The 27,693-nt window shown below is 43.9% G+C and overlaps 1 protein-coding gene across 5 annotated transcripts in view; it reads right to left on the bottom strand.

The window, feature by feature from the left end:
* The window catches only part of Magi2 (membrane associated guanylate kinase, WW and PDZ domain containing 2), a 1,455,764-nt gene that overhangs the window by 87,043 nt on the left and 1,341,028 nt on the right, over window positions 1–27,693 (bottom strand). For all 5 annotated transcript variants that reach the window (XM_051152089.1, XM_051152090.1, XM_051152091.1 and 2 more), the window contains 4 exons: window positions 7,722–7,907; window positions 5,485–5,659; window positions 1,615–1,810; window positions 53–196 (listed from right to left, as the gene is read on the bottom strand). In XM_051152089.1, the coding sequence (XP_051008046.1) occupies window positions 53–196; window positions 1,615–1,810; window positions 5,485–5,659; window positions 7,722–7,907 (701 nt within the window). The remainder of the gene's footprint in view (window positions 1–52; window positions 197–1,614; window positions 1,811–5,484; window positions 5,660–7,721; window positions 7,908–27,693) is intronic.

Below are 27,693 nucleotides of genomic sequence, written 5' to 3'. Positions count from 1 at the left end.
ACAGTGGGACGCTCATCAGGGCCAGGGGGCTCCGTAATGTGACACATCTTACCCTCATCCTTCCGTTCCTTATGGCTGGCCCATCCTCTGCCAATCTCAACACGTACAGATCCATTTTGTATTCCCTTCCTCCACGGATGCTGAATCCAAATCCTTTGGCTCCTTTCTCCATGTCCACAGTGAAGTAATCAAAATCCTTTGTGAGTAGGGAAAAAATGGAACATGGAATTGTTTAGCTTGGAGGGATTTCGATGCTCGGTTTTCCAGTCCCCGCCCCAATAGTTAATGTGTTCAAATGACAATGTGTTAGAAGATACCATTTGACTTTACAAGTACTGAATATGTAAGACACAGCTCCAAAGGCCAGAACAGTTAACTCTCAAAACAAACAGTACAGCTCACGTCAGCTTTCTTGATCAACTTGTGCTTACTGCATATAGGTCTGAGGGATGTCATCGCTCCTGAATTTTCTTCCCCATTCACTATTGTGAGTACCATGAATAAGTCAGTGATACATCTTCGTGAGTGTAAACCACACTCTTCTGAGATAAATGGTGAACTTGAATGGGGCTTTGACAATATCTTTCAGTTGTACAGACCACTGAACTTTAACTCAGGGGACAGAGAATCAGAGTTTCTTTCCTTGAAAACGTAGCATGTCCAAGACTTCCTGACTATCAACCTTCTTAAACTCTTTGGGGATAAAGTTGCCCTTAATTTAATAATGAGACACAATATAATCTGATAGAGTGGAAATTGTCCTTAATTTCTATCTTGGTATCTTGTTATCAAGTGATGAATATTTATTAGACATTGAGCTCTGGTCTTTTTTTTTTTTAACGTAATTTTAATTTATTATTCAAAAATTTCTCTGTTTCAACCTATGCAGTACATACATTATGAGTAATGACATGGATAACCTGTTGTCATGCTTCAGGAATCCATAATTTCTCAAAATTTAAAACTTCAAAACTGATACATTTTTGCAGTGTAATATCTTATTTGGCTACAGAATATCAACACTAAATAAACTATAGTTTCTTTTAAAATTAATTAGAACAGAGCTCTGGTCTTGACGCCTTTCACAAGGGTTGGCCATTTAACGGGGCCTATAAGGAAGACCCACCCTTGAGGAAGCGAAGAAAGTCTCAGGAGTTATTTCCAGTGTCAACCAATCATGAAAACAGCTAAAGCCTTTGTTGTGCACACAGTGCCTTTTGGCAATGACAGTGGCTGCAAGGTAGATTGTAAAGCTACGCTCGGCTTTGCCCTCTGCGTGGAGGCAGGAGGCCATTTAGAAGCCATGGCTCTGAAAAACCTAGCAGGAGCTTGAAAAATGACAGCTTCTTGGAGTAGCTGGGTGATTATCGTCAACGATTTGTCCATCCATGACTACCCACTCACTCCTGATTGGTTCATGGCTGAGTTTTATTCTGGAGTAGATGTACATATGCACTGGAATTTTGCAGGTGCAAGTGTTACCCCGATGTTAATGCTAGTGACAGAGGCTTGGCTCTCGGCTCCAGCAGGGTGTCCTTTCCACCTCCCTCCTACTGTATCCCTTGCGCATCAGGAAGTCTTGGTGGGGACCCCGTGACCTTGAGCGGGAGGTACCTGTGGCTGCCTGTAGTCTGAGAGAGGGAACTGCCTGGTGTCTGGGGAATGTTGCCTGTAGTCCAAGGGTGGGGGTTGCGTGTAGTCCCCTCCTGGGGGTTGCCTGTAGTCCAGCGGGGGCTGCCTGTAGTCTGTGAAGGGAGGCTGCCGGATGTCCGGTTTCACATCTTGCCTTGCTTTAACTTCTGACCTGTAACTGGATAAAGTGAGAGGGGTTTTTGTTTGGTACTTCGCTACTCTGAGGAGATTAGAATGACTGGGCACGGTATAGCCACCACAGCTTATGGGGACCCGATCCTTGAGTTGGTCTTGTTACAGAGATTTGTGGAAAAGTCCTCACGGATGCTCTTCTCTCACCTTGGCTATTTAAAACCTGCACAGTTAGGGGACTGGGCAGCTGCCTTAGCAAGGTAGCAGCTCGCAGTGCTCCTGTAGAGGACTTGAGCACCAGTGGCTCACAGCCACTTGTAATTCCAACCCTAGGGAATTAAACTCTTGTACTCCACAGGTATTGTATTCGTGTGCACACGCCACATATGTACACATATATGCACACATATACACAATCAAAAAGAAAAGAAATCTTTAGAAAAAAACCAGCTGTGCAATCACTATAAATCTGGGGAACTGAAACATGTTTTTTTCCCCTCTCTTTTCCCTTGATTCCCCCGTCCTGGTTTCTATCTCTGTCGCCATCTTTGTTTCTGTCTCTCCCTCACAAACATACTTCTAGGCACATCATCATATGTCTCATGTAAACACAGTTAGAATGACCACCAAATAACTTATAAACATGTTATTAATGGCTATCTTTAAGTTTTTTTAATTTTTATTTTATAAGTATTTATCTACACGGATATATGTGTGTATGGCTGTACAGTGGCCAGAAGAGAGCACCGGCTCCTTGGAACTGGACTTGTAAAGGTTTCTGAGGCACCATGGGCACGCTACGAACTGAACCCCAGTTCTCTTCAGGAGCCAGTGCTCTACACTGAGCCATCTCTCTCATCCCAATCCAGGATTATTTTAACTAGTAAGTTGCATCTTTTTTGGGCATTTCAGATGTTAAAGAAGTGGTTGTGAGGTGCGATCATTGAATACAACACAGGCCCAAGGTCGCTGGCTCACTGAAAAAATGAGAGCTCTGCTGCTGCGGTTTAAGCCGTGAAGGCGCAGCCACCAGGATCAGTTCTGGGTTCCACTGTGGTCCTGTGATAGGAGGAAAGGCAAAATGACGCAGGGCAACATTCCTTTCTGGCTTAGTCTCCATCCCTAGGGAGCACTAAGAAACACAATAGCAGCTGACTGATCTTCAGGTATCCCCAGTGTTCTAAGATGAGGGCACTCCCAGGTCACATTGGGAGTGACAGCCAATCCCTGACATTGTGGGGTCATAGGTACATGGGTAAGATAAAAAAATTCAGCACCAAAAAATGGAATAGAGACACCTTAATTTTATATTTAAATTTTAATAGTTCACTGCTTGATGCTGTAGGATAGATGCAGTTAAATTAAAAAAATATCCTGAAGAATTAGCAAAATAATCTTTTTTCTTTTTCATTTTTAGACAAGGCCTACTATGTAGCTCAGGCTGGTCTTGAGATATGTTTCTGTCAGCCTCCTGAGTGGTAGGACTGCAGGTGTGTGCTACCTTGTCTGGTGGCATTAAGGTCACATTTATCACACACACAAAAAGGCTCAAAGCTTGTAGAATTTTACATTTAAGGTTAGATGGCTTCTTTACTGGTTTATGATCTTACTGATGCTGATTATTAGCAAGTATAGGAAAAAGTCCACCTGAACAATTACCACTGCTGTAACCCAATATTTGGGGAGGACTCACTGGGAGTGCAGGACAATAGGTGTGTTTATTGGGCTTCTTGGAAGGGAGTTGTAAGTAGTTTCAACCACTCCCTTGAGTAGGTTGCCCTTAACCCTGCAGAGAGGGGAGGAATTCTTGTATGAGCCACATAAGGCAGCAGCCTTTGTTTTATTCTCCACTCTATTCACCTACTGAGGTGCAAGGTGTGAACAGAATTGTTTGAAAATGCAGTTTGAACAAGATGCTTAGCTATGCGTAAGCATGCATTGAAAGAAAGGAACAGAGCTGGGTGACATTTGCCACTGTGTGCTGGTTCCTTTCTAGAAATCGCTAGCTTGGTGGTTTGGACATCGCACTGTTTTAAGCTACAGCGTGGCCACTTTATTTTTCTGATCTGTGTGCTATTGGTATGAAATATCCATTATGTGCTCCGCTTCCAACTACCTGTGTCATGAGGAATACTGAAGGAGAGTGAAGTGTAAGATGCTCCCAATGGCTAGACGAATGACTAGAGACAGGAATAGTGGCGCTTGCTGCAGCTGTCATCCTGGCCACCAAGCATTCAACTGACCCCATCTCCCATTGTCATATGTCAGGGCTTTCAGGTAAGCTTCACACCAAGGAGTTTCCTTAACAAGGAAAATGTACTTAATTTTTTATGAATGTTGCTAACTTTTAAGTGAGTGGTACACTGGCTAGAGCAAAAATTAGCTTGAGCTGGTTATGCAAAACACTATACGATTAGATATTAAAAAAAGCCAGGCTCCAGGCTAGGAAGATGGGTCTCCCTGCTACTTAAGCACAAGGTCCCACATAAAATCCAGGCACAGGGGCCTGCACCTGTGATCTCAGCACTAGTGAGGTAGAAATGGGAAGATCCTTGCTGGCCAGACGATCTAACCAGTTAGTGAGTTCTAGGTGTAAGTGATGGAGTCAGAGAGTTCTGGAAAATCAAAGAAGTCTTACTCCGTCTTCGCTGACATGGGTCAGGGCATAGGAAGCAGCTGTTTAGAAAATGCTGGAACCATAAGGCTAAAGAGACATTTGCGTTCAGATATATTTTGGTTTTCTCCCATTGGAAGGAATAAAATCATATGGGAATACACCCTTACCTCTTTCTTTAATGGCTCAACCCAAGCCAGGTTCTGTGTTACTCACAAGTCACAATGGGATGATAGCATTTTTATATGTCGCTCATTCCTGTCTTCTGTATGCTCAAAGAACTGTATTCACATTATTAGTCCAGGAGGTCCCCATGGGGGATGGATGGCACTCATTAGATTGTGGGGAGGACAATGCAAAGTTATCAATCAACTATCAAAATGTGTGGACAGTCATGATTGGCCCTAGGCATCTTTCTGCCCATCTGTCCCTCCACAACTGCCATTGTGCTCCAAACTACCATGTTTATGGCTCAAGGTCTTCCTGCAGCCACCTTTTCATTTTTAGTGTGCTTTAACCTGGCAGCCTTCTGTGTGCGCTCTAGAGGAGCAAGAGAAAGTGATGTCACTTGCCAGCCTGGAACCTATAGAAACTCCTTATTCTGTTCGGACAAACAGGAGGACGTTTGATAATATTCTTCGCAGGGTTGGCTTCTGCTGCCCTCACGGGGTTCATCTCTAGCTCTTCCCCACACCATATCCCACAACAACTCTGATCTTCATGCTTGGCTCTCTGTCTTGCCAGAAGACCTTTGCCCATGCTCTCATTCTAGAAGCTCCTTAATAATGCTCTCAGATAGTTAACCCCAAGCCACCTGTGATGGCTCAGCATTTCTGCAGAGAAGCTTCTCCTGATGTGCAGGACAGATGTTGAGCTATATTTACTAATGAAACAATTTACTAAAGAAACACACACACATACACACACACACACTCTCTCTCTCTCTCTGAAACCATACAAAAGTACACACAGTGATTTCAGCTGTATAAAAACCTCTCTTACTGCTGTGTCTTGAACTGTCCCCAGCCAGTGTCTCTTGTCACATCCTCCCCCCCCCCCTCCTGCCAGTTACCTCTCACAGTCAGAAAAGTCAGAGGAAACATTACCTATTTTCATGGCCTTGCAGCTGAAGAGGTTGAGGAGGAGCTGGCTGGGCAACAGGGCTGTTGGGGGTGGCTGGGCTTGGCTGGGCCAGTGGGCTCTGCTGGGCCAGGGGGCTGTGCTGCTGGGCCATGGGGCTCTGCTTCTCTGAGCTGGGTGCTGACGTAGGGCTGTTGAGCTCTGATGGGGAACCAAGGCAACACATGTGGTCAAGTCAGGGGCAAGAAGAAAACAGAGGCTGGGACTTGGAGCCTCCCTGTATGATTCAAGGCCTTGGTCACTTCAGCTTCTGCTGGGCTTTTTGCTAGTAGGTTAAACTTACAAAGGTCCCACACCATTTCTGGAAGGAACATTCTTTCATGAATTATAACAGTTACTGAGTAAAGTTATGAACTGTCTTTTGTCATTTTGCTGGAAGAAGAGGTCACAGAAGCAAACAAACAAAAGTAAAAGCAATGTGCTAAAACTGTGAGAAAACAATTCAAAGGCATAAGCATAAAACAGATCCTAATATCTTAAAAACATGGGAATTTCTTACTGAGAGAAAATGTCTGGCTGACAAACACCTTTTGATGGTTTAAGAGTTTCTCTTTCTTTCCTTTTCGATACAGCCTTACTCTGTCACCCAACTGATCCTGAGTTGGCCATCCTTACATCACCCCCAAGGAGCTGGGTCTATAAGGCATGTGTGCCTGTGAGCACACCTCATTCAAGAATTCCTACCAGGTTTCCAAAGTGTGGTTAGGGAGCTAGCTGTTTGTATAAGCTAATAAATGCCGCCACTACCTCTTCTCTGGTCCCCAACCAGTCTTACTAAGAGTCCTCTGTATAGTTCTCCAGAATATTCATAAAGCTATTAAAAACTGCTTCTTGCTCTTTTTTTTTCTTCCTTTATAATATAAAATCTCAATGGAAATGACCTTCACACATTAGAGTAAAAGCAGACCCGACACTCCAGACTGGGCGGGCAGAGGAGCATGTCAGGTCTGTAGCAGACACTTGTGCTGTGATTACAGTTCATTTCCTCTGACTTGCCTTATCCAGATCAGCGCCTTCAGATGATAGACTAAAACTGTAGCCATTATCATCTGTCTGTCTGCCTGCCTGCCCATTTGTCTGTCTGTCTGTCTGTCTGTCTATCTTTGTAGTTGGGTAACCATGGGAAGTGGCCTATTTGCATTCTGACATTAACCACTTTCCTGTCTTCTCCTACAGCCCAAATATTTTACTTTCATCCCTATTTTCATTAGGGTCTCTGTCCCTTGGTATGCATCACATGTTGGTCAGACCATCCTTTGCTGTGGAGCACTGTCCTGAGCATCATAGGATGTTTAGAAGCATCCCTGACCTCTGCTCACTAGATGACGGTCATGCTCCTGCCTCGCTCATGACAGTCAAAATTGTCTCGAGACAGTACTAGGTATTCCCGAGGGCCTGAGATTTCCCCTTGTTGGGAGCTTCTGTTTTATAATCAAAAGTCAGACGGTCCTAAAATGTAATGGGTAGGAGGCTGAGCTAGATAAAGGATTCGAAGTAAGGCCACCAGCCTCTGGGTTCTGCCGAATAGGCGTATGCTGAATAAACCACCATGGTTTAGTCATCAGTGAGGTCCAGGGAGGAAATTCCTCAGGTCCATTGATGAGTCAGAGGCTACTACTGAATCACCAGCCTCCTGTGGACGAGCGGGGGAAGAGTCTCGGTTGTGAGTCCTGCATTGCTCACTGCTCTGAAACTTTCAGGCGCTAGGGGAGGGGAGCTGGCAGGCAAGTGGGAAATTTACATTCTTTTTCAGAAGCAGCATTTCCTAAAGAAGCTCTCGTTTGACTGCAAAATGAAAAGCACTTCTCCGGGCCGTTCAAAATCAATCTAACTGTGAAGATTTTTCTAGAGATCCCCTCTTCCGCCCCCTTGCTTTTCTCAGCTTTGTATTGCTACCCAGTGGGTTCAACGAGTTCTGGCTTACTAGCCTCATAAAACTAGAATGTCTGAAAACCCAGGGAGGGCTCTGATAACCCTGAGCCCTGGGGTTCATACCACTGAGCCTAAGGTGCGACATAGTTGGGCTCTGAATGAAACTGGTTGAGTGTGAGTTTGGGAAAAAGTGGAAACAGTTTGGCAATGCCTGACACTCCAGACAGCACCCTGATGTTAGCTCATGGACTCCAGGGCATGTGTGGGTAGGCTGAGAAGGCCAGGTGAGTGTGTCTGTGGCCTGTCTCTCTGAAGGCCAGCTGTCACTCACCCTCCTGAGGGATGATGCGAAGGGTGACACTAAGACCTGCATCCTTGATGAGCTTCACAATGTCTGCATGTGGCATGTTGACGATAGACTGGCCGTTGACTGCTAAGATCCGGTCTCCCACTTTTAGTTTTGCACAGCGATCTGCAGGACTCCCATCAATGATGCGTCCGATTTTATGGGGCACAGCTAAAAAAACAAAAACAGAAACAGATATCAGGGACACCACCAGCCGAAGACAAACAATACGAGCCAGAATTCTTTCCTCCTCAGTATCTTTGCCTTTTCACATCTCAATCTTTTCTGTTAAATGTGGTTCTGTGCATACTACTGAGGCCAAAGTTCCTTAGCTCAGGCCCTTTGCAGTGATAGGCCAGTTCTAAACCCAAAGACGAGAGGTTCTCAAGTTTTGAGATGTAGCACACTCATCTTAGGGTAAGCTCACTGGGCCTTACCCAAACATCAGAATCTGAAAATATCTAGGCAGGAGACGAGGACCATGGAGCTCTCAGTAGCTTCTTGGGAGAGCCCAGGACATCCCAGTGTTCGAGACCCACAGGTCTAGAAGAGTGTGCAAAAAGAGCTCAAACTTGAGAGACAGTGGTAGAGCTTCAGCAAGGCAGGACAAATGACAAGAACTTAATTTATATCTCCATTTTATTAAGAGAAGGAAAGAGGGGGAAATCTCTCAGTATCCACTAATTCCAGGAGCCGCTACCTGGCAAAGTGACAGAGTTTCCCACTACTCCGAAGGACAGCGAGCTTTCTATCAGCCTTTCCTTTCCGTTGCACAAGGTGGCCCTGAGGACATGCTAATGTCAAGTGTACAATGGATTTCATCGAAGCTAAGATGCCATTGGCGGCAAAGACACAATTTTAATGATCATGAGAATGAAAGAAAGAAACCTTTTAGAGATGGTATAACTTTTATACAATTATTTAAAACAATGAACACATTTTATTTTCAGCTTTTATTTATATGTTTAAAAAGAGCCAGACACATAGGGACCCATTTTTTTTTTTTTAAAGCAGCTTGATTAACATTTACTGTAAATAGTAGAGGAAAAAAACCACCTACCAAGGTAGCTGTGTTTGGGGTCAGATCTCAACAGTATAGTGTTCCTGTGCGTCCCTTAAAGAGCGTATAACTTAGAGACTGTTGCTGGATTGTGTACTGATCTGGTGTACAGAAACAGAGAAAGACACAGCCCACTGTTCAGATTCTCTGAGGATGTCTACACCTTGAACTCTCAATTTTGTTCCTTTGTTACAGTGAAGGGCGGAATTAGCAACTAATGACCATGGAGAGGAAGGACAATTAGTGGGCTAATGAGCAGGACCTCGCTCACTCCTCTCCTGTGAAAGGTTACAGACAGCGTATTAAAAAAAAAGGGCCAAGTTTGTGTCCCTGAAGTGAAACCCATCAGGTTTGAGCCCACACGTTTTTATCTACCATAAGCACTAATGGGGTTAATTAAGAGAGCGCTATTTAGACTTTACTAATGATCATCTTTGAGTCACAGACTGTATTTGTGAGGCAGGAATGTAATAAGAACAACTACTGACTCAAAAGAAAATGCATGCAGGGACCGGTGAGGTGGCTCATCAGCTAGAGGTGCTTGCCCAGGATGGTGACTCGACTCTACTTTCCAGATCTCATGAGGCAGCAAGACAGATCTGACTCTGCCGAGTTGTCATCAGATCTCCATGGGCACACTGTGGTACTTGTGCACATGTGCACATGCACATTACCCACATAGGCATACACACATGTACGTACACACACACACATACATACATACACACACATAAAGGAATAAGTGTGAAAACTAACATAGGCATTGCAAGGTGTTTGGTTTTCCTCCATAATTAGGAGGAGTGTTTTTCATACTCAATAGTTCTTGGAATGACGCATAATAGATGTGGCTTTCCTGCCCATATGTCATGACACTGTCATCTGTCCTGTGATTTTTGGGAAGTTGTGTAAGATCTCTTAATTTTTTTCTCACTCTTATTGGAATAATAATATTATTGACCCCAGTAGTTTTGAGACTAGATGAGCCGTCATACAGAGGTAGCCAGAACAGTGCCCGGCCCTTGAGGATTGCTCTGGAAGTATTAACTATCATTATTTTTTTTTATTATTCTTTCCTTTTGAATATTTCTTAGATAAGCTGTGTGTGTGTGTGTGTGTGTGTGTGTGTGTGTGTGTGTGTGTGTGTGTTTACCAACTTGGTTTCTTTCTATCTGAGATACTTACAAACACTAAAACAAAAGGAGTGTGAAAAGTACCATTCTGTAAGCATCACATGGTGGACAGCTTCATTTAAGAAAAAGAGATGTGGGCCAGGCATAGTGCTGATGCCTGTAATTTCAGGGGAGGCAGAGACAGAGGCAGGCAGAGCTCTGTGAGATTGAAGTCAGCCTGGACAGCCAGGGCTACACAGAGAAACTCTGTCTCAATGAGAGAGAGAGAGAGAGAGAGAGAGAGAGAGAGAGAGAGAGAGGAGAGAGAGGAGAGGAGGAGAGAGAGAGAGGATGTGTTTCAGGGATTAGCTAGACACTAGATAAGGCCAAGTCTGTCTTTCTTTGATTTCCCATCAAAACTATTGCACATCTTTGTTAAGAAACACCAACATGAAACTAATTGTTTATTATTCAAAGGAAAATAAATGTAGTGCAGATGCTTTGGTCATCTACTATCATATTTATTGAGAGCTAGCAATAATTCTTTCTACCTCTTTTGAGTATTTACTAACACTTTGTTAAGTGATATTTATTTAATATTTAAATTTATTCATTTAACATTAAAATTTAACATCTAATTAAAAAGTTATTTATACATATAGTTACATTTATATTAAAATGCACATAACATAGCCCTTAAATCCTAGCACGTAACTGGTATCACTATGAGTTTTCAATGGAAGAACTGGAAACATACAGCAGTTAGTAATTTGTTCCCAGTCACAGAGGGCAAATAGGGCTCAGAGCCCAGTGATGTAGCCTTTATTCATCAGAGCTCTTGGTGGACCTACCACCCTGCCTCTCTTGGCTTTTCCTGATGTCTGACCCCTGACCTATGACTTGCTTTGCAAGTCAGCCTGGTGCTTTACTTTGTGACTCTGCTCTGCCTCTAAGCCAGGAGTCAGAACAGGCTCAGGGTGGTTCAGATTTGGAGGAAGGTGGGAGCCAGAAACTGTTTGACTGGGATCCTTTGATGGTGCTTTCTTTTTTGACAGACTAGGCATGAAGAGAAGAGAGAAAAGGAAGGTGAGATCACCTTCAGCTCCTGTTTAGTTGGGACTTCACATCACTGTACCATTTCTTTGCTTGAAGAAACGTTGGAGGGTATGAGAAACGCTGACAGTTGAAATGAAATTAAAGAGCACAGTGCAAAACCCTGGCAAATGGTGCTTGGCTGCCTGGTTTTCTGCTTTCACTTGCTTGTGTCTCTGTTCTCCCCTGTGTTGTGTCACCTGGGATTTCCTGGGCATAAAAATCCCAACTGCTTCAAAAATACAGTCTCCTCCCCACAATCTTGTGTACTCAATAACAGTGAAAATAAACAACGTGAGGCTGTTGTTAATTTCCAAGTGCCATTCAAAACCCCTATTTAAAATCCTTATGGCACAGCATTGAAGCCTATTTACTGCTAAGACATGCCAGGGCCAAACCCAGCCCTGAAATCCTTGTCCGTGGCATCACACCTTGGGGTGGTTCCCTACTGATGGCTCTCGCTCCACAAGCCCACAAGCGGCAGGGACAGACCCACCCCATGGCTGTTGGGAGCATGCTGCCTGGGATCCTCGCAACAAGGCACCATAAACAGAACTATCTGCTTGTGCTGATTTCAAGGGTATTTTAACTTTCTTTCAGTAGTTAGAATAATGTTAAAAGGAAAACAAAACAAACAAAAAAACTGAAGTGGAAACAAATTCCATTTTAGCCACACGGAATGACAGAGTGCTTAGTTTCCGAAAGCACCTGGCATGGTTTGGACACAGACACCTCCTACTGATACCTGCTTTAATGCCAACAGCACTTGAGACTCGTGGCAGCTGAAGCAGGCTCTCTTTCTCTTTATTGACAGTTTCCTACATGCGCAAGTACATTCTGTGCTGATGTACAACAAATCTTTGACAAGGGCGCTTCCTCAGAGGGCTCTCTGGGAACAAAATGTCTTCCCATTTGCCCAGCGATAAGGTCTGCATAGCTTAAGAGCCCTGTGCCTTCTGTGTGGTGGTAATAGAATTATAGAACAGGGAAGAGGCCGTGACCTTGGCTTCTACTGCTGGGGTGAATGGTACTCACTTATTCCTGAGAACGGATGACTAAGGTAGCTGCTGGAATACGGGCCATTTAGACGCATGCCTTGTAGACATCATCCGCTGGGTGGCAACATAAATCAAGGCCTTGGATTAGTCTCCTGCCATACTGTGCTTAGACTACTAGATGGATATTTGAGGAAAGTCACACTATGTCATTTGGCTTTAGACATAATGGCATTTGGGAAAGAGATGATGTGTCACTAGGTAGAAGTTTCAATTGAAAACCCAAAGTTATAGAGAAAAAAAAATGCATTTTTCCTACTCAATACTCATCTATACCACACTACTTTGTAATACACTTTGTACTCTTCCCTGAGAGGAGTTGCCTGCTTTGCCGTGGCCCAGCATGCCACCCTTATCTTATGAGTATTCAGAAAAAGTCTCTTTGCTTGGCTTCTCTCCATCATGAGCTCTAAAGGCTGAGATGCCCGGCCTCTCTTACTGGATCTGTGTGGCCAACAGGCTCTCTCAGCTCCTTCATAAAAGTGGACCGAGTCAGCCCGTGTACACACTGGGTTCTGCTTTCGGTCAGTTTCTACGAAGAAGGTGTTGTCAGTACCTGTAGAACTTGACTTCCGTTACTGGTTTCTGTATAACTAAGGTGTATCTATTCATTCATTAGTTTAGGACGGAATCATGCTACGTAGCCCCAGCTGTCTTGGACCTCTCCACATCTCAGGCTAGCTTCGCACCTCTCTCACTCTTGCCTTGCTTCCAGAGTGCTGGGGTTCAAGGCATGCATGTCACGCTCAGCTGTTTTTCCTCCTTTGCTGGGATCCTGGGAGAAGGGCTTATTCGATCCTTTTCCTGTTCTCCTTTTTCATTATTTTGTTAAACATTGCTTGGGTGTTTTTCACCTCAGAGGAAGGAAAGCTTGCCACTGGTGTTTACATTTAACTACCTTCTTGTTAGCAGGTCCCACAAAGTGGTCTTCTATATGGAGGGCAGCAGAAATGTATTTACATCCATCTTGTCAAATTTACAAGGGAAGAGATAGTTCTGAAATGAGCGTGACAAACATAAATACTTCAGAGGCAATCAATACCAAAAGCTGACATTGCTTCGCAATTCTACTAATTAGCAGAGGTTAAACATTAGCTCGAAGAAGCCAGGGGAAGCTTGTTTGGGTTTTGAATCTATAGCCTGACATGATTTTTTTTTTTTTTAAATATTGAATGATTCCAGTTGTTTTTCTTTCACTAAGCTGTAGAAATAATTTTGTATAGTTTTCAAATTGTAGGTTGGGGCAGGAGGATAAGCTCATCAACACATCAACCAACACATGTCTGCAAGGCATTTTCCTAGTAATAGGTTCTATGCTAGCTAGGCTCTTTGGGGAAGAAAACCTAACAACCCATGGATTTGTTTCCAAGTAACTCAGTCATGTTGGGGAGACGAGTGATAACACAGAAATACTTAAAACAATTCATAAATAGCAAACCCATGGTAAAGGTGGAATGCAGCAAGCGGCGAGAGGAGGGGCAAAGTGCTTCATCCAAGTGTAGATTAGAGCAATGAAGAAAAGAAAGGCTACTCTGAGGAGGAGGGGATACCAGTGTCCTTAGAGAAAAACCGCTGCTGGCAGAGGGGAGGAGGTCCATCAGTTTCAGGAGGTGAAAAGCTAGGAGAGATGCCTTGCCTACTTCCTGTCTGAGCTGCCTGAGATGATGCTTCAGCTTAGCTCCTAAGGTGGTGACTGATGGATTTCCTATCTCTAGAAACTTGAGCCCGTGTTTGCTCTTCCTTGGCTCCGATTTCTTCTTTTTGGAAGTCCTGGATTAGTATATTTGTTATGGCAAACCCATCCAGCGAGATGTCCTTTCCTAAAGAGTGGCCAGTATCCTTTGGAAGTTTGTATTGGTCATCAGGGGACTGAAGAAAAGGGGAAAGTGTTTTTTTTTAATAAAAAAAAAATGAATGGTAAAATTAAGCAAAAGTTGCCTGTGTGGCTTGCTTTCTTCTAGAAGTCTGTGAAAGCCAGCATTTCGAAAACATCTTCCCTGAAATTCGTAGCCAACTGATTTGCAAAGTCCCAAACTGAACAGCTGGTGTTTCAAGGACAGCCTATTTCCTCGGCACCCATGAGTCATTCCCTTGTGGCCGAATGGTTTAGTTCCCCTGAAGTTGGTAACAGGCAGATGGTCAGGCAGGCTAATGGGAAGGATGCCCGTCACTGGCAATTTGGGGACGCAGCTGAACTCATGCTTCCCCTATAGACAAGATTAGTCATATGGCTAGAGAGAAGCTTTCCTCCGGCATATGGCACTGCCGATGCTTTTATTTTGCATCAGCTAAAATAGTTCTTTTAGCTAAGTATTGAAAATGTATTGGTAATGGACAAAAAAAAAACAAACAAACAAAAAAAAAACAAACAAACAAAAAAACCAAACAAAAAACAAAAAACAAAACAAAAAAAACCTCATTGCATTAGAAGTGGTAAGAAACTGTGGTGTGACTGTTCCAGCTTACGTCATACAACTGGCCCGAAATGGTTCCGATGTTTGGAAAGACCTCATAGGGCTACAGACAGAGTAGATTCCATGTGTATGTGACCTGTGTGGCCAGCCAGGTTCCCACACTCAGAGAGCCTGGCATTTGGTTTTATGGTCTGCTGTTACCATCTGTATACTCAATAAGTTTTGAGCAAGGACCCTATATTTTCATGTTGTACTGGGTTCCAAGAATTATATAATTGATCCTATGTAGCTATGTCCATACTGGTTTTTGTTGTTGTTGCAACACCACTGTTTTACTGTCTGCAGTGGAATATGTAAGTAAGAATATGACGCAGGAATCAAGAAAAATCAACAAGGAGGTGGGTGGGAAGAAAAGAACAGAAACTTTTATGGTTGCCTTTTCATTCCGATGAATATCTCCAGCAAAGGTAGTTCAGCTAGTTTCTGCTAAGAATACTCTTAAATATTCTTGAGTTTAGGGGTAGAGTTTAGTGGTAGAGTGTACATGTAGCACACACAGAGCTCCAGAGACGGCACTCAGGACTCTCACCCCTAAAAATTAACCCTTTATTCTTCATATACTGACTTAACAAGCCTAAAGCAACCTTACCTTTCTTATCTCATTGTGAAGATTATTCTCACATGACAAGTCACTCGTTACCAATCTTCTGCAAAGCATATGCTCCTCCATCATTCTGTTTAAGTGGGTTAGTATATGCCACATGAAAGCAATACGTATTTCAAGAAGTTTATGTATTCTTTGATGCTATGTATTTAGAGTTTGACAGTATGTCCAGACATTATGGTGTTAAGAGCCAAGGAAACCTCTGCACAGACATGATCTTCAAGTCAGTGGGTGGATGAGGTGTGGGTAACCAGACATGGAGGATGGGAAAACAGGCACTACAAAGGTATTTCTTGTTTGCTCTGAATATTATACCACCAACTCCGAGGTAGCTGTGACATCTTCTTGACGAAGAGCCAGTCTCGCCCAGAAATTTTCAGGCAGGCAGCATCTCTCTAATTCTGCATCCAGTGTTACTGCGGTTAAGCTCATTTGACCCTTGGGTTCTGCACACATGTATTCAATCAGTCATGGATCAGAAGCATTTGAAAATGAAAGCTACGTGTGTACTGCATACATGCAGACTGTCCTTGTCATCATGTGTTTTGTCTTGTTCGTAAATTAAATCACAACTATTTATATGGCTTTAATATTGATCTATGAATTGTAAGCAATCTGGAGATGGTTTGAAGTATGTGGGAAAGATGTGTGGAGGTCATCTCTTATAATGTGAGTGGCTTGGGCGTCTATGGGGTTTGGTAGCATACCTGGATACAGTCTCCATGGATACCGAGAAATGACTGTAGTGAGTCTCAACCTATTAGAGTTTTTTGCTCCTTAAATTTAATGCACTTGTCTTTCTTCTAGGGGAACGGGGAAAACTTAATAACTACGTTCTTTGTACTTTTCGTGTCCTGAGGTTCGGCTGTAGTGCACTTGAGGTGGCTGCTATGAGCACTTGTTTCCATTAGAAAGCTGGGAACACTTATTACACTGTGTCTTTGAGAATTCCCATTCTGTTTCTAAGGTTTTCTAGAACTCTTGTTAAGATACCAGCCTCCAGAATTGGTCTGCAATTCTTTTAATATTCCTTTCATACTTGTGTTTCATGTGAGAGTTCATTTAGCTTTTATCTCCCAACGCTTATATTAAAAATTTTAAATCAGTCATGATAATTTCAACATCTAAGAATTTTTTTAAACCATATTGCTTTTTTGATATATAGTATTCTGCTTTTATGTAATTAAAATATTTGTTTAGACAGCTGGGACTCACCCTAGAATTTCCAATAAATTTCTGTTTATTAAAAATATCCAGTATGTGGCATTCTAAAACAACAGTATAAAACTGACTAGGATGGCTGTATTTTTGCTGTAACATAGGATGTTATGACTGTTGAGTTGCTTATTTTTCTGTCTCTAATTTTGTTTTGAGGTGCTGGGGATAAAACACAGGGCTTGTGCAGCCAATTGTGATCACCTGCATTTCTAGTTAAAACTTCTTAAGTATACATTGATTGATTTTGTATGCATGCGTGCGTGTGTGTGCATGTGCGCGTGCGTGTGCGTGTGTGTGTGTGTGTTTGTGCATGTACTCACATCCACTACAGGGTGCTGTGTGGAGTAAAAGGACAAATTGCTGGAGTTAGTTTCTCCTTCTGCTGTGTAGGCCCCAGGGATTGAACTCCAGGTCATCAAGCTTGCCTGCAAGTCTCTTTACCATTTGAACCAGTTACCAACCCTGTTGATCTTTTTTATTTAAAAAAAAAAAAAAGGGGGGGGGGGAAAACCAACCCTTCACACCTAATGGTCATGGTGGCTGTGCTGCATTCTGTCCCTGGTTTTTACAGCTCTGAGCCTCTCTGAGTTCCCAGAGAGGAACAGTGAGTATGCGGGTTCCTGGTCCCTCCATCTGCTTCTGTTCTCTGACTTGCAAAATAAGCTGCTACTTCTTTTTAACCTTTGCTATACCCAGCCCACTCCCGCCCTGCCCTAAGCCTGCTGACCCCTTTCCTACCCATTCATTTACTATAGTGTATTGGGATCTAAGGAATAAGAGGTGATTAGCATATTTTCCATTTTGCCACCGTCAAACAACAACTCAAAAAATCTTTTATAACTCAAATCAGTTGCTGCAGTTAGTATTTTGGAGGCCCTAGCTAGAGGTTTGGAACCCACTTGAAATAAAAATGTGAAGTAGTTATGTATTCAAACTAAAAACAATTCTGTGTCTCCTGTAGCCTTGAAGATAGAAATACAACTGAGTTCCTTCCAAGTGCTCAGTAAATATCATACAATTATATTTCATCCACGTGGGCTTGGGGGGTTAGAGTGTTCGGTACAACCGCACTTTCTCTCCTCTGCGCCCGTAGCCTTGTAAAGCACAGAGGACTTCACACCCATCAGTGTACCTGGCTCTGAGTAATTTCTCGGCGGGCCCAGTGGGGACGGCTGTTGGCTATAAGCAGGCGCTGCTGACAAGTCATGTTTTTCATTTTCACAGGCGCCCCACATTCTATCTCTGCCATCTCCGAAATTGTGTTCTGTAAAAAGGCACTTGGCTATCATCACGAGGTTTCCCTGTTACAACAGGTAAATGTCAGAGGCAATCAGGGCCAGCATCAGCCCTCCATTGTATCCCCTAAGCCCCGAGGCAGATAATAACTTCTCGCAATATTTTCTTAATGTAAATGGAAACAGATTCTAACCCAGGCAAGCGATCCCTCCTGAGCCAGCTGTCCTTTTCCATAAGTTAGCCCCTCAATTACATGAATATTTATCAGCTCTTCAGCCAAAGTCTCACTAACAGGGTAGAGCATGTTTCAACTTAAATGATGTAATTTTACATGACGGGGAAAAAAAAAAAAAAAAACCCCCGCAAATATGAAAAAGCCCTAAGCAAAGTGCTCAGGGGCCAGGAGATTGTGACCATACATTAACTTTGAAAACGACTTGTACTAGGACCTCCGAGAGCTTACATAAATTATGTCAGGGAGTGAGAGTGTCGCATGTGTTCCTTCTTCTCCCCGCATCCCTCCCTCCATGCATTGCAGCCTTTAACTCACTTTGGGTTTCTGCTCATAGGCGCTTTCTTTCCGCACGTACATCCTCAGTGCTGCAGCTACACGCCTTCTCACTCTTCACTCCACAATACTTTACATACTACTCAGTTTCTGCAATAACTTCATGAGGCCGTTATTGCAAAGTGACTTTTATTTCTCTAAGATGAGAAATGAAAAGACAACTGAGGAGTCCCCAGATGCATATGGTAAAATGACGATTATCCCCCGGAGGGGCGAGACCAAGAGCAAAATCACACTTCACCCAAGAGCTATAGGTGGCAAAAAAAAAAAAAAAAAAAAAAAAAGAAAGAAAGAAAGAAAAAGAAAACATCTTCAGTATTGTTGGTCTTTGGGGAGAGAGTACAATTTAAAGTGAAAGTGAGATTCTGCTGTGTGCCTTCTGGAATGGCTAATGTCCACATGGGATGAGCACACAGGAGAAAAGCCCGGAAATACATTTCAGCGATGGAAGGCATCTAGAACTCCCATCCAAGCCTCTCTGGGACAGCCATCCTATCATCCATCAATCCCACCCCTCAGTATTTACCAAATAAAAATGTCTTCACATGCTCTTTGAAAAATACAAAGCCTGTTTTCATACCAAGACTTTCAAGAAGATGCTTATCAGCATTATCTGTTATTATTCCAAACAGGAAGCAACCCCTGAGTCCCTCAACCAAGGACTGATCAACTATGACACATCCATACAACGGAAAACCATGGAGTAATTAAAAAGAACCCAAATATTGATAAAAGAAACAACATTGGCAAAGCTAAAATGCATTGTGTGAAGAGGAAAGTCTCAGAGCCAGAGGCTTTGTCTGGTTCTCTCTCTCTCTCTCTCTCTCTCTCTCTCTCTCTCTCTCTCTCTCTCTCTCTCTCTCAAGTAAAACTCTTAGAACAGAAAAAGGCATCAGTGCTTCATGGAGTTGGGCCAGTGTGTGGCACTGACTTCATTTTGCCAATAGCTGTAAAATTAAATGTACTCTTTTAAAGTCAGACTACAGATTAGACTGTAGATTACAGATTTACTGTACTGAAATCAGTCCTTAAAAAATAGGGAGAGAAATGAAACAAGCAGGGAGAAACAGAGGTTTTGGGCAGTTACAGCTCTAGATCAACTGTTGGTATCGGACAAGCAGGACAAAGAGTTGGAATAGTGTGGGAGGATCTCTGGGACTCATCAGAGAGGAAGTGCCAGCTAGTCTGGATTTGGCAACACATGCAGGACTCTCCCAGGTGGCAGTATGGAGGGAGGGGAGACATCATGGCCACATGTGCTGTCACTTGCCAAGGCAGATCTGTGGGTTAGCGAGGTCGGTTCTGTGCAGAGTCACATGGCGGTGGATATCGACACCAGTGAGCCCTGGGACAGAGGATACAGGACAGATTGTGAAAGGCCTCACCCACTCTACAGGTCCTGGCATTAGTCTGAGAGCCAAATGGGAGTTGCTAATGGAGTATGCCAGTCATGTGAGCTCATCAGGAGTACAGTACAGTGTTAGGTGGGGAGTGGAACACCCAGGGGGGAGGGTTGGGAGGGAAGTGAGGGGGTGGGGACAGTTGGGCAGAGGAAGAGTAAGGGCCACACCCAGTGCTACAGAGAGGTGTAAGCTGAAACAGTGTCACTGACGGCCATTTAAAGTTTATTAACATTAAGGACAACTAAGATACTATCTCCTGAGTCACACTAGCTACAATGTGGCCAGTGACTACAGGTTAGTGCCATTCACAGGAGGTAATATTTCCTGGGCAGGAGAAAGTTTGGTCACAGGCTGCTGGGTTAGTGCTCTGAGCCATGTGTTAGCAGTGTCTGAGAGAAAGCACATGTAATGTCCCTGAATCTGCCTTAATCTCTCAAGGGTGACAGTATAGTTGTGGTGTACATCTTACTGAGAGCAGGAAGTCAGAACACACACACTGACTGGAGTGAGTGGGGACATGACTCTCAGTAGTGAGCTACTTTGAACTGTATTTCAGTTTTGCCCAGGCCTGTGGGATTGTGCCTATTTTTTGTCCTGTTTTTCATCTAGCAGCCCTAATGAATGTTGCAGTGATGGTTTCCCAGTTAGAATGTTCTTTCTCGTGTTATTTCAACTGCTTGGCACCAGAAACTACAAGAGCAAAAGCCTTGTAGTGTGTTTGTCTTTGCTTCCCGCATGGCTCCACGTTCACGGTGAACCCACAAGTACAGAGCCTTGCGAGGAACATCACCGGAGCAGAAGGTCTGAGCTACTTCCCTCTTGCAAACAGACAGGATGACCAGAAACCCACCAGGTTTCCGCCCATGCATGGAGCAAACCCTCCCCTGACTGAGAAGTATGGTCTGGCAGAGGTCAGACTAAAAAATTAGATCGCCTCGTGGGCTATTCTAGTCACTTTTCTCTGGCACTGGAGAGACCTTAAGAGTGACCAGCCGCCTTGCTTAGCACTCAGGAAAGGGTGGCTGGTTGACCGCTGGAAAAGATTCCAGCCAAGTGTGGATATTAATTCAGCAGGGAACAAATGCAGCTTGAATATCGCAAAAATGATTGGCTGTCAAAGAACAACTCATGGGAGCTTACTAGGGTTTGGTGTGGTAGGAGGTCAGAGCCATGTTCTGAATCTTTGGTGGAAGCTGGGCCTCCAGAAGAAACAGTGCTTACCCCAGTCTAAAGGGGAACCCCTGTTAGAGTTGAATGGTGACACCGAGGAACATAACTATATCTTCTAAAATGAACCCACATACGGAACCAGCTTTATTGGGATATTTCCCTGATACGTTTTATGGAGTATATTATTGGGAAAAATAATGATAAAATACAATTACAGAGGAGGCAATATGACACAAGTCCCTAAATAAAATACAGGGGTGGTGTGTGTGTGTGTGTGTGTGTGTGTCCTCGGCAGAGATGAGGGGTAGGCTTTGTCTTGCATGTGAGAGAGAGTAGGAGGCCTCTTCCACTGGAGGGTGATCCTGTGTGCTCTGTATGTGAGGTCTGCAGGGGCCTCTCGGCTGTAGTCTCCTTAAACTATCTTGTGAGGCGCAAGGAGCTGGATGATGGAAGCCCAGAGGGAACGGCCTGCATCACTCATGTACGTGCCTTCAAGACACCTGAGTAGCTGGACGTAAGAAGAAGACAGCTACGTTCCACTGTGGCCTGGAAAGTCTTTGAAGACAGTAATAAAACCCCTCCTGGAAAAGATTCCTTAGTGGGAGAAACTTGTGGCTGATAAGCTCCTTTCAAACAACAGAAGAAACTAGCTCGGAATCTTAAAAACATTCCAGGAACATGCAAAGGTTTTTTGCTAGGCCGCACAGCTCTTCTTGGGAATAAATAAGAAGGTGCTGCTTCTTCAGCAGACTTGCTTTATTTAAAAAAAAAAAAAAAAAAAAAAAAAGGATCTTTACGTTTGTTGGTGGTAGCAGAGTGGAATGTCTGTTTTAGTTAGTCAATGCTTTAATGTTTACGTTTCAGAGCACTCCACTGATGCAAAGCTAGGCACGCTCAGGACTGAAAAGATGGATTGAGTCACCAGGCCCTATTCATTCTGGTCTTAGCTGGGTTGCTATATCCGAGCAATACTATCATTCAGGTTTTACCTGCGGGACCAAAATGGTTTGCTCTGTTCAGGGCTGTGAAATGAAGAAAGGATTTGAAATAGTAGTGTAGTTTCCCTCCCCCACAAGAGATCTGGCATGCTGTTAAGATCCTCCCAGTTGGGACCATGTAACGATTGCCAAGGCGGTACTCAGTGATAACCAGGGGTAATCTGTGCCAGACCAAGATGAGGCTCAAAGCATACCCAGGCCACCCGGTCCTTTATAGGACTAGCGATTTCCAACCCACATGCTTTAGGACCAGACAGGCTGCCCAGCTCAGAGAGAGAGAGAGAGAGAGAGAGAGAGAGAGGAGAGAGCAGAGGACGGAGGAGGAGAGGACGAGAGGCGAGAGAGGAGAGAGAGTGAGAGGAGAGGGAGGAGGAGAGGAGAGGAGAGAGAGAGAGAGAGAAGTCCCCCACGCCTGATTTCTTCAACTGTTCCCTCATCTGATGCTCTGCCCCACTCAGAGCTGGTTACTGAATCAGCTTCCCAGGCAGAGAACAAGTGATGATGGGAAAGTTATATTCTGGGGCATTGCTTCCACAGTATTGTATTATAGGTCCCTCTGTCATGAATCCTCTGTCATTTTGCCTGGTAGCAGAACTCTGTCTTGGTGCCAGATGGGTTGGAAGGGAACCTACCCGCTGTCTAACTTCTGGTGAGGGTAGTGCTTGCCACTCCGAGAATTCCATCTCCTTCTACGGACATCAGTTGTGGGAGAATGCTTGAAAACCATTCTACATCTGTGTAAGATGCAAACTGGCACACTTCCCTGCTCTTAAGAAACTAAAAACTATCAAGGGAGGGGAGAAACAAAACACGAGCTCATTCCCATCAGCAGCACAGCAAACATAATAAAATCATGATGAAAGACACAGTGACAGAAGGAAGCCAAAAAGCAGTTCACCACTTGTGTGGGCTCGCACACAAGAACCTCTATGTAAGAACAAAGGAAAACACTTGGAGAAGAGTGAGGAGTCAGGCAAAATTCCATGCAGAGGTTAGACTTTTGAGCTGATTTGAGAGATGTGAGTTGTGCAGGCAATGGTCTCTGCCTTGTAGGACTGCTGTGAAGATGACAGCAAGGTAAGACTATCTATCACACACCCGAAAGAGGCCTCGATACATTTATTTATTGAATAATAGAGATATTCTTCTTGGCAGCTGGCAAACTGTGCGTATTGGGATGGGGAAGGAGCTAAACCAGCTTTTGATGGACTGGAACTAGTGAGGGACATTGGGGAAGCCATCTTTCAGGGTTAGCCTGGAGTCTGACTTTAGAGAACTGAGTTCTACACAAATTGTTCTCAGGTGTTAGGATCATGCATTTATCATGGAAAAGTGTAGAAAGGGCCACCTTTCTTGAAACTCACTGCGTTGTTAGTAATCCCACCCCACTTATGCCCTAGTCCCCATATGAAGCCAGAAAAGCGCATTAGTCAATGTGGGAAGATGTCTATGCCAGCTAAAACTAGAGTCGCCAAGGAAGAGGGTACCACAGTTGAGGAATTGTCTTTATCATATTAGCCTATTGGAATGTCCATGGGTATAAGGCCCAAGGTTAGTGTGTAATTCAAATGCTGATTTCTGTACACCCCCCATACCTGGTTGCAAGACTTGTTCTGAGAATCTCTTTTCTCAGTGTTGTATAAACTCTGAACCCCAATTGTTCCCTGATATGCCAATAAAGCAGCTTACATCCAATCGCTGAGCAGGAGAGAGAACAGGGCTGGACTTCCGGCCAGCCCAAGGGGGCTGGGGAGGAAGTAAGGGATCAGGCTACGGGAGAAGTCCAGGTGAGATCTGTGGAGCAGTTGGAACAGGATAGCTACAAAGTTAAAGTATCTCTGGGATGCATGCTGGGAGGAAGCCAGCTTAGCTTGGAGAGTTAAGAGCAGAGTAATAACTGCTCAGTTTTTGTGCTGTGAAGCTTGTTAAAATAATACGAGTCTCAATTATTTGTGTGACAGCGGGGTTAAGGAAGAGACTGAGAAACAAGCATAGTTTTATAAAGATAACTTTAACATGTGGGTGTTGCCACTCTAGGGCAGGTGGGCAAGCTGAGCAAGCCAGAGAAGAAAGCAAGCCGAGCAAGCCAGAAGAAGCGCACCAGTAAGTAGTGTTTCCTCATGATCTCTGCTTTACTTCCTGCCTTGGTTTCCCTCCACGATGGACTGTAACTTGTAAGTTGACCTCTACCCTTTCCTCCTCAGTTGCTTTCAATCAGGGTATTTTTTTTTTTATCACAGTCATAGAAAGCAATCTAGAAAAGAAATTGTACCAGGAACATGGGGGCATTGCTGTGATGTACCTGACATACCTGAAAGGCGTCTGGTCTTCTGGGGGGCTTGTGGAAGTATTTTAGAGTTTGGTGCCATTGGATGCTCAAAAATTATGGGCTGTTCTGTGGGAGCTTGGAAGATAGGAATGTTGAGAGAAATGGTGGGTGATGGAGGCCTGGCTTGTAAAACTTCAGAGGGAAGTTTTGAGAATCTGTCAAAGACTCTATTAGGGCCATCTGTATGAGATTTTGAATTACCCATCTGTGATTTGTAGTCAGCTGAACTGAGGAATCAGCTATGCTTAACGAGAGACCACCACAACTGAAATGAAAGCTGCTTTACTGGGACAATTGATGCTGGTGGCTGGGGCTGGGGGGTTGGCTTTGATTGTGCGGAGACCAGCGTTATTGGGTAAAAATCTTCTGTCACATGTTTTCTTGTGTCAGTACACAGAAGCTGTGGTTAGGGGCTGCATCTCAGGATGGTGGGAAAACTTGGTGGTGTGTGGGAGTTTCCCCACGTGGAGCTGGTTCTGAGGGCATGAAGGGCGCGTGGGGAGCAGCTGTGGTTTGTCGTGGCGTGTTATGGTTGAAGAGGCCAGGGAAGGTCAATGGTGAGGGTGTGGCCTCAGTTACCATGGGGACTCTGGCCTGTGGAGATGCTAGGGCCATAGGATGGACACCAGGAACAGCAAGCAGGTGTGGAGTGGGGTTGGCCTGAGCTTATTAGACAAACTGTGTGTGCTGTGGATGGCAGAACCAGAGAGGTGTGTCTGCTCAAGCTCAGAAGATCATGGTGTCTAAGACACCAGGCACTGAGTTACTTACACTGTTGGATTAGGGGTTTGCTTTGGCCTGATTGTCACTGCGTCCTAATTCCGCCCTCTTGGAATAAGAAAGTCTATAACTTATTTTGGATTTTACAGGAGCTCATTTTTTAAAGGAGATCTTGGGCTTGTGAAGTGTTGAATGTTTTAAAGACTGTGGGATATTAAAAATTATACCATATTTGTATATTGTGATATTATGGGGTCTTAAGGCTAAAGAAGAAAGGGTTATAGAATAATAATGATGTGTTTGTGTCAAGTTGACAAAGGTCAGGTTTGCTGGTTAACTTGCACCGGGGAAAAGGGAATTTTAAATAAGGAATTACCTTCATTAGATTGGTTTATAGGCATGGCTTCGGGTCATTTTACTTGAATAGTGATTGACGAGAGTGGGCCTAGCCCACTGTGGGTGGTGCCACTCTTGGGCAGGTGGTCTTGACTTGTATATGAAAGCAAGATGGACGACCCAGCATTCCCTCATGGTCTCTGCTGGAGTTCCTGCCTTTGTTTCCCTTGATAAAGGACTGCAACTGGTAATCAGACATAGGCACCTTTCTCTCCAATTGTTTTTGGTCAGCGTGTTCTTGTCACAATAATAGCAAAACAGAGCAATGTGTTTTATTTAAAATACATGTGTAGTATTTCAGTAATTATCATTAACCTTTTAGACCCTTATTTGTCACCATGCACAAAACTCAAGTCCAAGTGGATTAAAGACCTCAACTTAAAACCAGAGACATTAATTCAGTTAGAGGAAAAAGTGGGGAAGAGCCTGGGACACATAGGCATAGGAAACAACTTCCTGAACAGTACACCAACAGCCCAGGCCTTAATGTCAACAATTAATAAATGGGACCTCATGAGGCTGAGAAGCTTCTGTAAGACAGGAGACACTGTCAGTAGAACAAAGCAGATTGGGAAAAGATCTTCACCAACCCTTCATCTGACAAAGGCTTAATATCCAAAATATATAAAGAACTCAAGAAATTAAACACCACAAAACCAAACAACCCAATTACAAAATGGGGCTTGGAACTTAACAGAGAATTCTCAGCAGAGGAATATCAAATGGCCGAGAAACACTTAAAGAAATGCTCGTCCTCGTTAGTCATCAGAGAAATGCAAAGCAAAACGACACTGAGATTCCATTGTACACCCATCAGAATGGCTAAGATCAAAAACTCAAATGACACCACATGTTGGCGAGGATGTGGAGAAAGAGGAACACTCTTTCATTACTGGTGGGAATACAAACTAGTACAACCACTTTGGAAAGCTATCTGGTGCTTTCTCAGAAAAATGGGAATAGGGCTTCCTCAAGACCCAGCTTGGAATATACCCAGAAGATGCCCTACCACACAAGAGGGACATATGCTCAATCATGTTCATAGCTGCTTTATACATAATAGCCAGAACATGGAAACAGCCTAAGTGTCCCTCAGTACTAAGAAACTGTGGTACATTTACACTATGGAATACTACTCAGCTATTAAAAACAAGGAATTCCCGAAATTTGTGGACAAATGGATTGATCTAGAAATTATCATAATGAGTGAGTTCACCCAGAAGCAAAAAGAGACGAATGGTATATACTCACTTATATCAAAACACTAATCCAAGGGATACGTGCCATGAAAAACTTTACTTACCAAGAAAGTGGGTCAGAGGAGAGGACATCCTATTGAGACTTTAGGCGAGAGTAGCATGGAAGAATGGGGAAATAGTAGGACCCACAGGGTCCTGGAAACCTACAAGAAGAACTTTATGACAGGCAGATCTGGGTCCTGGGTTCCTCCTCAAACTAAGGCACCAGCCAAGGAGAATATAGGCAGTAAGCTTTAAACCCCTACCAAGACCTAGCCGACGAACAGGATATTCTCCACTGTTGAGTGGAGAGTGAGATCTGACTCTCACACGAACTCTGGTGCCTCTTTTCTGATCACGTCCCCTGGATGGGGAGGCCTGGCGGCACTCAGAGGAAGGATAGCAAGTTACCAAGAAGAGACTCGATATTTTAAGAGCATATATAGGGGAGGAGGTCTCCCTCAGTCACAGACATAGGGGAGGGGGGAGGGGGGGGAAGTGGGAGGGAGGGAAGAATGGGAGGAAACAGGGGAAGGGCTAACAATCGAGATGTAATATGAATAAATTAATAAAAAAGAAAGTGCTTCCTTTAGAAAAAAAAAAAAAGATTGTGTAGGTTTCCAAATATTCCAGAGACTTTAACACAGTGGTTTCAGTAGGTGACATTTGGGAGCCAGGTATTTCGGAGAATGCTGGTATTTTACAGCAATTACAGTCCATGTCGTTTCTCCTGTTACTAAGTATCCACATTAATGTGTGAACAATACCATCCTTTCTCCCGAGTGAGCTGCTCTCAGCATAATCTCAGGCCAGAGCTAAGGCACTGTGTTGATGAAGGAATCCCAGGCAGGTTTGTCTAAGGGGTAGAGAACATCTTATGCTGCAAAGCTGGTGCAGAGCTCTCTAAGGAGACTTGTTTTTGCAAACTAATGAGTAAAGAAATGCGTGAGATTTTCTAATTCCCAGCTGCTGGCATGATTTAAATGTCTTTCCATTAATAGCTTTGGGGGAAGAAGCACTGGGAGGTCAAAGTTTATAGTGGCTAGCAGAAGGGCAGGTTGCCAGGGTCAGCGCCTGTTGGACCAACTACTTGTGGCTTGTTTGGTTTTGAGACAGGGTCTCACTGTGTAGGTCAGGTTTATCTGGGATTCATTATGTAGCCCACACTAAGCTAACCTTAAACTCATGGTAATCCCCCTGCCTTGACATCCCTGGTGTTGGTATGAATCATCCTCTCTAAGCTCTACCCAATGAATAAACTCATTGTATAGGTTAAAAGAAAATCTA

This window comes from Acomys russatus, chromosome 10 (assembly GCF_903995435.1).
Source record: "Acomys russatus chromosome 10, mAcoRus1.1, whole genome shotgun sequence".
Taxonomy (NCBI): Eukaryota; Metazoa; Chordata; class Mammalia; order Rodentia; family Muridae; genus Acomys; species Acomys russatus.
Note: the sequence above shows the minus strand (reverse complement) of the source record. Positions and strands in the feature narration are given on the sequence as shown.